At 43.7% G+C, this 12,416-nt stretch overlaps 1 protein-coding gene across 9 annotated transcripts in view; it reads left to right on the top strand.

Moving 5' to 3' along the window:
- The window catches only part of FHOD3 (formin homology 2 domain containing 3), a 396,327-nt gene that overhangs the window by 280,853 nt on the left and 103,058 nt on the right, over positions 1-12,416 (top strand). For 5 of the 9 annotated variants that reach the window (XM_081149139.1, XM_081149138.1, XM_081149140.1 and 2 more), the window contains exons 11-13: positions 4,747-4,839; positions 7,464-7,802; positions 8,212-8,286. The exons of the other annotated variants lie outside the window; for them this stretch is intronic. In XM_081149139.1, coding sequence (XP_081005265.1) covers positions 4,747-4,839; positions 7,464-7,802; positions 8,212-8,286 — 507 coding nt within the window. The remainder of the gene's footprint in view (positions 1-4,746; positions 4,840-7,463; positions 7,803-8,211; positions 8,287-12,416) is intronic. 9 annotated transcript variants of the gene reach the window in all.

Genomic DNA, 12,416 nt, shown 5'->3' with positions numbered 1-12,416 from the left:
TAAATGGGGCATTTAAAATGTGTGCATCTTATCTAAACCTCATGCAGAGCTTTCTAACTACTTGCCACACATGGGTCATACCTGTGCCCAGATTGATTCCCTCAGAGCCACGAGGGAGGTCTGGAGTGACTGGAGCCCTGGGTAGGTCTCCTGGGGGCTACACACAACTTTGTCCTTTACTCTAGCAGGCTGTGCAAATGTTATTTTGTTGGCTGTTCTTTGTGAGAGAAGGTTTGAGAAGCAGAGTTCAGGAGACTATTGCTCAGAAGGAGCAGTGCAGTGATGATTGAGTGATAAAACCAGTTCAGATTCTGCTTCTGCTTCATGGCATAGCCTGAATGATAGAAGGGACACTGGCCTAGACATTAGGAGACTGGAGTTCTTACTGGCAAGTTATGTAATCTTGCCCTCTCTGGACGTCTTCTTTCCTCCCTGCAATGTGGGGAGATCTCTAAGGTCAGCTCTCAGTTCTTGCCAGTCTTGTTCTTTGACCATCTGTGCAAGTTTCTCCGTGATGAGCACCAGGCTAAGTCCACAGTGCCAAAGAACTGCAGCAGGCAGCAACAACTTATTGGGTGCCCCTGGGGGGTGGGCCCACTGGAGAAGAGAGAAGGAAGAATAACTCCAGGCAGGGATAATGACTCCTGTGAGGGCTCAAATCGGAAATGCCCTCGGTGTTGGGTAGATAGATCAATAGACCAATTAAGACTGGGTGTGGAGGTTCCGAAGGGGAAGTGGGACGTGATGTTGGAGAGATGATAGGGGCATTAGAGTATTATGTAGGCACATTGAACTTGATCCTAATGTTAGTAGATGTATTCGAGCAGGGGCGGATCATGTGCAAAATCCTATTTTGCCCTCTGGTCCATTTCTGCTTGGCCTTCTGAGTTTTGCTCGAACAGCATTGTAGAAGGCTTTCTCAGTCAAGTATTTCCTGGTACAATTATTGTTCAATGTCTTTCTCCCTCATGGGCCTGTAAACTCCAAAGGTAGGAACCTCTTTTAACCACTATACCCCAGCATCTTGCACATAATAATACTCAGTAAGTGTTTGTTGGATAAAGGAAGATAGAACTTTTGCCCCATAGTTACACCTCTTTGCTTTAAAAAAATTTTGTTTTGTTACTCATTGTGGGAAATCTCTGCACCTTCTGCTCAATTTTGCTGTAACCTAAAACTTCTCTAAAAAAGTTAAATCTATTAAAAAATTCTAATTGTTCAGAATTGGATTAATCATAATTCTTGGTTTATGATACATTGTTGTCATTGGTCCACGAGTGGCCCTCTTTTCATTTATTCAGTTTCATATAAAATGTATGTATTAATATAAAGAACATCAGTGAAACTGTGGCCTCACTAAAACCCAGAGCATTATTCCTAAATCACATTGATTGTGTACTCCCAACTCTCCCATCTCTGGACCTGGGTAACAAGCGCTCTTAAATATTGTTTATCATTATCTTATGGGTTTATTATTTGTTTTTAGTATCATCAGACATACATGTATAACCAAACAATATGCTATACACTTGACTTTTTGAACTTTATAAGAAAGTATATCATATTTCTTCTTACACGTGTTTTCTTTTAACATTAGGCTTCTAATGTTCATCTATATTGTCACATGAAGTTGAAGGTCATCCATTTTCACTGATTGGAATACCACAGTCTATTTATTCTTTTTCCTGTTGGTGCACATTTGGGTTGTTTCCATTTTTTTGGCAATTACAAACATTATTTCTGCGAGTATTCTCAGACTCATATCCTGGTGTACGTGTGCTTCTGTATTTCCAGGCAGGGTTTCTCAACTTTGGCACTATTTACACATTGGACCAAGTACTTCTTTGTTGTATAGGTTGTCTTTTGCCTTGTAGGGCACAGCATGTAAGGCTCCAGACTGAGGGCCTCTTGGTTTTCCAGCATCAAAAATGTGGCCTCCAGTTTGGGACTGTTTGTGGTAAAAAGGAAAATACCTGATGAGTTCAGAACAGACCTGTGTCCTAGAGTAACTCTTTAGCATTAAAAACAAGCAAAATACCGTTAGAGGTATTTGAAAGCCAAATGCCAAAGATCCCAGAGTTCCTTAGCACAAATCTAAACAAAGTTAAGTTATACTTTAAGAGAAAATTCAACTAGGGAAAAAGCAAAATTATCTGAACCAATTCTTCACTCTTAAATATTATCACATAAAATATCATTCTGTTCAACCAATTTCATCAGAGGATGAAACTAAATAAAATCAAGCACAGAAAGTCCTGTGCCCTTCGAGCGGGTATTTCCTTCTCCACCGCTTGAGTTGTAAGGCAAGGCCAGTGCTTTGACCATAGGGCATCCTGGAAGTGGGTCCTCCCAGGGCATCATTGTGCCGCCTGCCCTTGGTCCTGCTCTGCCACTCATGACGGCACAGCTATTATACACGCAAGACATGGGAAGATTTATGGCAGGATCAAATGTTGAGCCTAAGAGGAGATAGGTTGGAATGTAGCTCAGGGTCGCTGTCTTGAAACATCTGTGGGACAACTACATACAAGAGAAAGGGACCGAGAAGCCAGAGCTTACACAGGTGGAAGTTATAAAAGGGAAAGTGCTGTCAGTGCTGTGGAATGCTTTGCGAGTACTGTGCCCTCTTCCTTAACAAATCAAGCAGAGTTCTGAGTATCCACTGGTGGGGGTGTTAGAGATTTCTTTAGACGGCCCAAAAAACAGTGATGATAAAGATGGCTAAGAGCTAAAAGAAACTGATTTGTTCACTATGGCCATGCCTTTCAAAGTGCTTTACATATTAGGTAGGTACTGTTGTTGGAATAAGGAAAGTGGGCCTCAAGGTCACACAGATAGTAAGTGATGGAGTTGGAGTGCAACCCAGGCAGCCTGGCTCCGAGCCTCTCCAACTCCAGCAGGCTTTACTTCTAAATGACTTCACCACCTGGGGGAAGCAAGCAAAATCAAGTCATTTTGGAGGGAGAAGCTCAGTGTTTTGTTTTCAAGAGCAGTGACCTATTGGACAGCAGGATAGAGATCTATGGGTTCTGGACAGACCAAGAGTAATAACATCTGCAAATTCCTAATCAAACTGAGGGAAGGTGGCCTCAGGCTGGAGGTTGTGGGCATAGTTTTTAACTGAAAAGTACCTAATTATCATTAACAGTAGATTAGATAACTAAATTGTGGTATATTCATATAAGGGAATGCTATATAGCAATGAGAACGAACGATCTTCAAGTGTGGATGAATCTACAAATGTAACATTGAACAAAAGAAGCTGGACACAGTGTGATCCTCTTAGATGGAGAAGAGACCAGGCAAAGCTAACCTGTGCTACTTGAAGTAGGGGAGGGAAGCAACTGGAAGGAGTATTGTTTAGCTGCAAGGAGTATTGAAGGAGTGCTTGGTCTATGGATGTATCTATTTTGTGAAGCTTCAGTGTTTTGTGTACTTTCTTGTCTTATTTTATACATCAGGAAAAAGAAACATTACAACTGAAGGCCAATGAAACAAAAGAGTTAAAGATCTTGACAAGATGAAAGTGGTGGATTCTTAAGGACTGAAGGGAAGATGGAGCTGGTGGACATTTAGAAAGCAGAGGATGCATGCTCTGAGACTGCAGAGGGCTACGGTGGGAGGAGCAGAATGAGAGATTTGGGTGAATGGGGGCTTGTGGTCAGATTTCCAAGGTGGACTAGTTCTGTATCATGGTGAGGAGGACCAATGTATGAGGGGCTGAAGTGAAAAAGGTGAAGGTCACTGGAGTTCAAGGGTCTCAATTCCTCTGTCAAGGCATTTAGAAGCCCACATAGCCTTGGGTAGGTGTTTCACGTGGACAGTGACATAAATCAGATATTGACAAGATTTAGAGGCCAAAGGAGGGTAATGATTCAGTTATAAAGTCTGTGCTTGTTTAGCTGCAAGGGCAAAACCCCAGTTAAATGATCTTTAACAAAAAAGAGAATTTATCATCTTCCATTAGTAAAACGCCAGCATGAACCTTCAAAAGTACTGGATCCAGGTTTTAAACTTGTCATGGGGACTGCTTTCCCCCTCCTCTCTTCAGCTCTGCTTTTCTTGGGTCATTTTCACTCACAGGCAGCCTTCTTCCACTAGCAGCTATGGGAGGCTCCAGATTTAGGGTTGCCTTATGGCTACTGTTTCTCCTGAAGGCACCAGGAGAAACCCCAGGGGTGGTGTGGATTAACTCCACCTAGACCATGCTTCCACCCTTGAAGTGGAGGTGGATCAGCCCTCCCTTCCTTCACCTATGAATCACATTCACTGAGAATGAGGGAGTGGCATGCAAAAACCATAGGTCCACCCTGGAGGTTAGTGCAGTATGGCCTGACCCTCCGTGGTTTCTCACCAACAGCGGTGCAGTGAAGAGGTGAGGACCCTGCTTGATGCAGGAGCAGGGCATCACCACGCATTCCATGCGTGACTGTGTGGAGGTGGAAAACCAGATAAGAGTCCTGCCCAAGGCCAGAAGCTTCTCTGAATCCCGGGTGGGGTGCAAGGCAGTGGCATCCAGCCTAATTGACAGAGAAATTTGGCCTGCACTGGGTTATTGCATCTCCACCCCACATTTAAATTTCCCTATCTCAGAACTCTCTTTCTTTCTCCTAATAGATTGAATGTGCTCTTTTCATTTCAGCCAGCTGGAGTTATTTTGCTTCATCTTCCTGTTTGTCTGTAATGCTTATCTTACTTCTCCATCTTGTCTCTGTGTGCATTTCTCTTTTCCTGGCCTTTTCTCAGGGATGAGGAGGAGGAGGAAGAGGAGCAGCCAGTCACGGAGCCCAATTCCGAGGAAGAGAGAGAGGACGATGCCCCCTCTCAGGGCAAGGACAGGTATTGAGGGCTGGACCCTCCCAGGCCCCCACTAGAAGCTCAAGGCTCCTTCCTAAGGAATAGTTTGCTCCTTCCTTCTTCACTTGTTCCCGCTGGCAAACCTTTACTGACCTGATACACGAAGCCACAGAGTGATTAGTTTGTAGAAATCACTGAGCATGTTTTCATTACAGAACTTTATTTTTTATTCAAATACTGCCTTCCTAACCTTGCTTTATGGAAAACTCACCCAATTTTTTTTCTTCCCACTGTTCCCTCCCTTATTAAGTACTTTGGCTCAGTCAGATTGACAGAAAATTTTAACCCTTCTAGCACTGTAGTGAGAATAATTATGTGTGTTTCCTTCTTCCTGCTAATTTTACCAGTACAATATTAGCTAAAATGTGTGGGTAACTATTGTTTGAATGATGCATGTTTGTTTTTTATCCAAATGGACAGGAACAATTTTTTACCCTCTACAGTATAGAAAAAATTTCCAGTATTTATTTTTATGCCCGGCACAACTAACATAGCTCTAGGGCCCTTCGGGGAGTTTACTGTTCCCTGTTCACCTCTCTAAGGTGCATTCTTTCTGTCTTCAGGCAATGGTAACAGACATAGGCACTTTACAGACATTAGTTTCCTCCACTTAATTGATTATACTGCACATTGACATTTTTACCATTTGTTTTTCCACAAATAAGCAAAATTAACAGGATCTTGAATGAATTAGGGTAAAGTCTTTCTCTTATCAACTTCAAAGTCAGTGTGGCCTCATTCTCCAGGTGACCAGCACAAATAAAAGTTCTCACATAGGCTCATTTGATGTGCTGAGATGCCCACCATTTCCAGGGGTCATGGAATCTTCTCCGAACTGACAAACTAATGATTGCTTCCTCGCTATAGAAATAGCTGGGAAGAAGCCAGCAGGGTACGGAGAGAGGAAAGGAATGGCCTGGTGACAGAGTAACCCATATATTTAAGAATGAGAGGGTGAGAAAGGTTGGCATTCACCAGAGCTCCTTAACCATGTTAAGAGCCCTACTTGGGGATAGTGACTTCTTAGTTATAGATACCCTGGGAAGGGAGGGGGTTTAATTGACAGTCCCAACAGGAGAAAAATTAGCCACAGGAAATTATGTAGACCCTCAATAAAAACAGGGCTATGGCTCCATATGTGCTGAAATGTGCGTGTCCTGCCCCTCCCACCCCCCCAAACCCTTCAACCCTCGGTGACTCACACAGTTCAGCACCTATGGACCAGATGAAAGAATCTGGCCAGAATGGGCAACTTTCAAAGGGATCCCCACTGACACATGCTGTCTTTATATAGGATTGTTTGCACAGTTGATGGTTGGTATCCTACCCTCTCAAGTGTTTTTTACTTCATGCCTGATGCTGGAGGATGTCCTTGATCAGAGACTACAGTCAGGTTTTTCAGTTTTAGGAAATAAAGGTGTGCATATTAAACACCAGGGCTCATTAACATTGACCTGGATGTTATTTGTTCCCTGATGTACTTATTAGACTTTAAAGTGTCAGGAAAGATTCTGCCTATTTCTGTGGGTTTGGTTTCTTCTGCTTCCTCCCCCCGTCCTGCTGGCTGCTGCTTTGCATGTGCCCACCATGCATACCCATCATGTGTGCCTGCCATGTGTGCCTACCACGTGTACTGGGCCTGCACTGAGCACATCAGTGTGGTCTCACCCTCCCATCAGGCAGGGAAACTGGCATGTCTCTACCCTTATATGTAAATGGAGCTTAGAATTTGGGGTAGGAAAGAAAACAGCTCACATCCCATTCCCAAATGGGCATAGCTAGGAGTCAGGTTCTCTGGGAGAGGGAGCATAGTTTTGAAAAATGCAGAATTTTACCTGAGAACATAAATTCTCAGGTTATAAAGGTGTGTATCAAAATACCTAAGTGGTCTGAATTCAGTCCTCTGAAGGTGGAATGTTTTTATAACTGCAACTGTGGCAGAACGAGGCCTGCCTGCAGGAGATGTCTAGGGCCTAGAGGTTGAGGAGGCCCCAGGGAAAAGTGTGAAATGGACAAAATGGGTTCTCCTCATGTCAGCCCTTCCTTCCTGGCTCTTTGCATTCCTTGCCGGCATCTCTTTTCCTTTTCTCTTATCCATACCTGCTCTCAAGAAAGGACTGAAGGAAGTGAGTAAAGTCTAGGGCTGTGGGATGTCACTTTCTCAAGGCTGGGCTTTTTAGAAAAAGGCCAGATACTCTGGCCAAGACAAAGAAGTGAAGTCCAAAAATTATGGAACTTCCAGTACCAACACAGCCAGTGGGGAGAAATTGGGGCGTTGAAGGGCAGGTGCAGAAGAGCCATTGGGGTTCCATTAAATTCCCTCCCAAAGGCCTCTGCAAGCCTATAGGCCAGGTGGGTCTTACCACCAAGATTGGCAAGCCCAAGGCACCAGGATTATGGGCAAACCAAAGCTCCAGGGATGGGTGATGGGCTTTTATGCTGCAGTTCAAGAAGTACAGCTGGATTCTGAAGTAAGTAGCCATACAGTGGTGGGTTTTTACGTGTGCTTTCTTCCTTCCTAACCTTTGCTCTCTCTCTCCTGAAATTCCCTTCTTCCCTTTTCTTCCTTCCCTTCCCTTCAACTCTTCTCCCTGCTGGGCCAGCAGCGAGGCCAGCCCTGCCTCAGAGCAGAACCCCACTGGACAGGAGAGTCCAGCCCTCCCTTCTGCCTCCAGCACCACCTCGCAGGGAAAGCAGCTTCCAGCCAGCACTGCAGTTGGGAGTCCCTGGGGCAGCGGGTCCTCTGGGCCTGCCCTGCTGCCCCACCCCACCTCTACGTTGGCCTCTCGGACCTCCTCCACTGCACCTGGCCCCCCGAAGGCATCACCCACCATAGAAAAGCTGCCCTATGTGCCCCACAGCCCCTTCCACCTCTTCTCCTATGACTTTGAAGATTCGCCCTTATCAACCAAGGAAAAGGAAGCCGAGGCCCAGAAGGAAAGCAGGTAGATCCAGCCCACGTGGGGGCCTGTGTGAGGTTAACCCGGGAAGGCAACACAGCCTATTAACCGCATCACTTGTCTTCTGCTGTTTGTGTGGATTCGGGTTAGAGCAAAGTGCAGCTGTGGTGTGAACTAACTCCCCGACCACTGACTAAATACTTACCATAGTTAGGCAAGATGCACAAGAAAGTTGTCATCTGCTCAAATTAAGGGACTCTTTTGTTATAATACAATTACAGTACTAAAAGTGGATTTTAAATGTAAGGTTTAAAACTCTGCATGGTCTGACGTGATCTATACACCTCACACCCATCTGTCTGGCACGGGGTCTTTTTTGACCTGTAGAGTTCAGCGACGTGCTTAGTTGTCTCTCTCTGCCGCATTTTGAGTGGGGCGTTCCTTCCTTTAACAGTTGCTCTGATTCTCTCCATTCGAGTACATATTCTGCCTCTGAGCCTTACAACTTCCGGTCTTTCTCTTCTAATAGGTAGGTGTCTTTATTTTCTTTCCCTTTTCTGTAGCTTTCTGTTTTTATTCTGATGTATGCATTTTTCTTTCAAGGATTGCTCATAGCTTCCCAGGAGATGGCAAACAATTGCAGTTTGAATCACTTCATGGACATTAATACAATTGCATTATTTAAAGTGTGAACACTTCAATAATTCTTGTAAAAATTGGAGAGGAGGTCGGGGAGGGAGGTGTGTAAGTCAAAACGGCACAGGAAATTTTCAGGAGTGCTTGTCAGATTGCCTGGTGTCTGCCGTTTACTAATGCCTGGATTAGAAACTTCTGCAGATCAGAGAGTGGGGGACAGAGGGTTGTATATTTTGAAAATCAATTGTCCAAAATCAATAGATGCTAACACTGGTGGCCGCTTCCATCTTAGAGTCATAATAATAATTGCTAACATTTGTTGAGCATTTATTAAGAGCCAGGCCCTGTACTTTTCATGAAAGTAGTGCTTCAAAGTATCACTTAACCCTTAAGAGGCAGGTTCTATTACTCACCCTCATGTACAAAATAGGAAACTGAGGCACAGAGAGGCTAGGTAAGTGGGAATGGTTTGCCCCCCAGGCAGTCTGCTCTGAAATTTGGTCCTAACCTGTACATCATATAAGCCTCTCTCTTAGGCAGTCTGTCACTCTCTCTCCTTTGTGGACTCATGTACACAATAACTCCTAACCTCAGGCCCTAACCCTGGCTGCTGCCTGCCAGAGGTTTGACAGGCAAGTCCTGGTCAGTAAGATACTTTAGTCAGTCTTCCTGGGGGACGCTCAGCCTGGGTGCCTAGCAAGAAGTTACATCCCATTTGAGTGAAGCCTATAGGAGCTCTTTCACAGAACAACCAGTCACTATGGGTGTCAGACATTCCATCTGATAAATAGAAGAATTAATTTAGAACTGTGGTCATCAACTATTGTTGCTTACATATAGCCTAAAAGAAATTTGAAATTTCCCTCAAAGTTTTAAGTAGCCTGTCTAGGTTTTCTTTTTTAATCATAAGCTTAAATAGTTGTAAAGAATGTAATTTGTCTATTGTATATTCGCTTTAAGTTTATTTTTGTCAAAACCTTGGGGCTTTGGATTCAGCTGATTTAATGATGGGAAACACCTCCATATGCCTAATTGGCAAAGCCAGTCCTCGGTCAAATGAGACTGTAAGAAATAGTCTGACTTCATGCTTCAATTCAAATAAGCTCATATGCGTCCTTGTGACAACCATTTCTCTTCTGGGGTCTGACGGACAGGTGAGTGGTGGGTAGATAGAGACAATGTTTGGCTCTGAGTTTGTCCCTGGATAAATAAAGCACCACTTTCTCCCTCCTCAGTATTTCTTAAGGAATTTCCTATATTATTGCTTTGTCTGACAGCCTGGAGGTTTTACAGCTCAAAGCGGTGTTCCACACAGATTCAGCTGGGGTAAAATGTTCCTTTTCTCCCCTGAAAGTGGAAGGTGGTTGTGGAAGGGGAGGCAGGGAAGGAGAATTGGGAGACCCTAGGACGGACATGGGCAGATGCATTTCAAGGAAGAGCAGATATGGAACTTGAGGATCTGAAAATTTCTGCCCCCTGTTTCCAGGATGGCCTTGTATATCCCAGGAGTCTGTGAATGACAGTTCAAACACCTCCCAAGTACAGCTTCTCCTCCAGTCTCTTCCAGGTTTAAAATTCTGGCATTGCTGTGATCTTTCCCACAGCTTTTATGGATTGCCTCCAACCTGGCTCTTATGCCCTCTGAGAACAGTGTCTGTGTGCAAGTTAAGAGCTGTACTCTTCACTGGAACAAAAATATCTTGGCAACCTCATGTTCCCCAGGGGTGGTGGTAGCTCATGGCGGTAATGTGATCCAGGACTTTCTGATGATGGTCTCACAGCCTCTGATGGGGCTTTCCTGGGACCCAGGTTCTTCAAACTTGGTCTCCAAGCTTCACTACTGTTTACAGCCCTTGGGGGATGGGAGCAGTTGAAACATATGAATTGCTGAAATGAATATACATGGGAATTGCGAAAAGCAGCCACATGTTTGTGAATGAGGATTGACTTATATTTAACTGAGAAAAGTTTATAACTTTTAAATATTTGGCAGGAATTTGAATACTATCTAAATAGTTTGTTTCCATTAATTTTCTGCTAGTCACTCACAGTGGTTTTCCTGGATCTGTCCAGCCACAGATTTGACCGATCAGTGGATGACTGCAATTAAATGGGTTGTACTGGAGACCAACAAGTTAGTCATTAATAATAACAATAAATAAATAAAAACTGAATAGTGAGTTGCATGATCCAGTTAGTTTCTCTGAAATTGAGAAGCAAAACTGGACAGGCTGTGAGGTATTTGAATTAATTGCTCAGCCATTACAAACACCAAAGGAGGGAAAAAAGCAGTATGCTTGTCTTATTTCCATAACATCATTTAAACATCATTTTAGTAAAGTAACCCTGTTAAAACATTCCACTGGATGCCCAGTTTTGGTCGGAAGGGATTGGCTTTAGTTGCATAGAATAACAGGCTGGGCGTCCAGGCAGCTGCGGCCTCCGCGAGGACGCGGCTCCTGGTGGCAGCCTCGTGGCAGCCTCCGCTCCTCCCGTGTGGCGGTGGCCTTGCTGCCGCCTTCCTCCTTCCTCCCCTCCCTCTCCTTCACCCCTGAGCTTTTTCCTGCCTTCGCTGCTGCTTCCTTTCTTTGTATGTTCTTCTCATCCTTTGCTTTCCTGCCTTCTCTGCGGCCTGTGGTTTGGGCATCTTCTTGAAAAATCAACCCAACACTCAGAGAAGGGTTTTTAAAGAGAAGAGAAAATAAATGCCAGAAACTGAGCTCCACGAAGGTGGTGTGTTCACCGAGGAGGATGACGGAGTGCCAGTGTGTGATCTGGGTCCTCATCTGCCTGGCGGAGGGCCTGGTACCATGCGTGGACCTCACATGTGGTACCAAATAAACAAACATGAGAAACAGCCTAGCACATAAGACTTAAAAACACAGGATAGATTTGGGGAAATGTAAGTATTCATGTTATCACTTAAAAATTGGCAATAATTTCTAATGGTTACATAATATCCTGTTGATGAATAATATATCATACTTTCTTCCCCCATTCTTACATTGTTAGCTGGTTGGGTAGTTTCCAGTTTTTCACTGTGATCTCAATAGTGCTCCAGTGAGTCACTCCCTAAATGACATTATCTGTATATAAAAAACCATAAGGTTATGATAACTTCCCAAAAGTTGACTTCCTCTGTCAAAGGATATCTACATATGGAGGTCAAATTGCTTCCCAGAATGCTTAGTATTGATTTCCATTGACAGGAGTTTGGACTATTTTCACTGTATGCAGGAAGGTCTTTGTGCACTTATATCATAGTGACCCTTGAGGTCCCATGTACCCAAACACAATGTCCCTAACTAGTTCAGGGGAAGGAGTCAGCCTTGCCCGGTGACTGAGTAGATTGAGAGGCAAAATTCTTTGAAGCTTGTTATTTGTAATTAGTCCTGAGTGTCCACCCCCAGGCAAGAGCTTCAAATGATTTGTTTGATCTGGGAATACACAGAGTGGTGATGGCTAAATATAAACCAACGGACGTCTATTCTGAAAAACAAAGAAAACTCTAGAATTTTGCAAATCTTGAAACTTGACAGAAATGACTGGGAAACTATAGAAGCTCATTTAAACCTAGTGGTGCAGTTTTGGTTCTGGGGAAATAGTGAATGAAAACATGAATACTTGCACCTTTAAGCAATAGGCTAATCCAGAAGGCTGGGGCCATTTTATCCTTGATCACCAGCCACACAAGGAGATAATATCTAATGAATGAAATTGATTCAGAAATACCTAAAGCAGAATTTTTAATAAGATGTTTCTTTAGCCAATCATCTGGCATTTTCTATAAATCTTGGATGGATTTAATGCTAATTCTACCACCAGGAGAGGCAAGAAAACTCTTCATGATTCAAATGAAGATAATTTGGATTCTAATTTATGTTAGCAAATAGTTTGACTGTATATTTTCAAAGACAGGAAATAGGAGCACCACTTTTAAAACCCTTTGTCATAATCCTGCTGCCTAATAGAGTTGGACTTTGGGAACCTTCTCTAAAGGGAAATAACCAAAACAAGGCAGTT

The sequence above is a fragment of the Miniopterus schreibersii genome (genome assembly GCF_964146895.1).
Source record: "Miniopterus schreibersii genome assembly, chromosome: 10".
Classification (NCBI taxonomy): Eukaryota; Metazoa; Chordata; class Mammalia; order Chiroptera; family Miniopteridae; genus Miniopterus; species Miniopterus schreibersii.
Note: the sequence above shows the minus strand (reverse complement) of the source record. Positions and strands in the feature narration are given on the sequence as shown.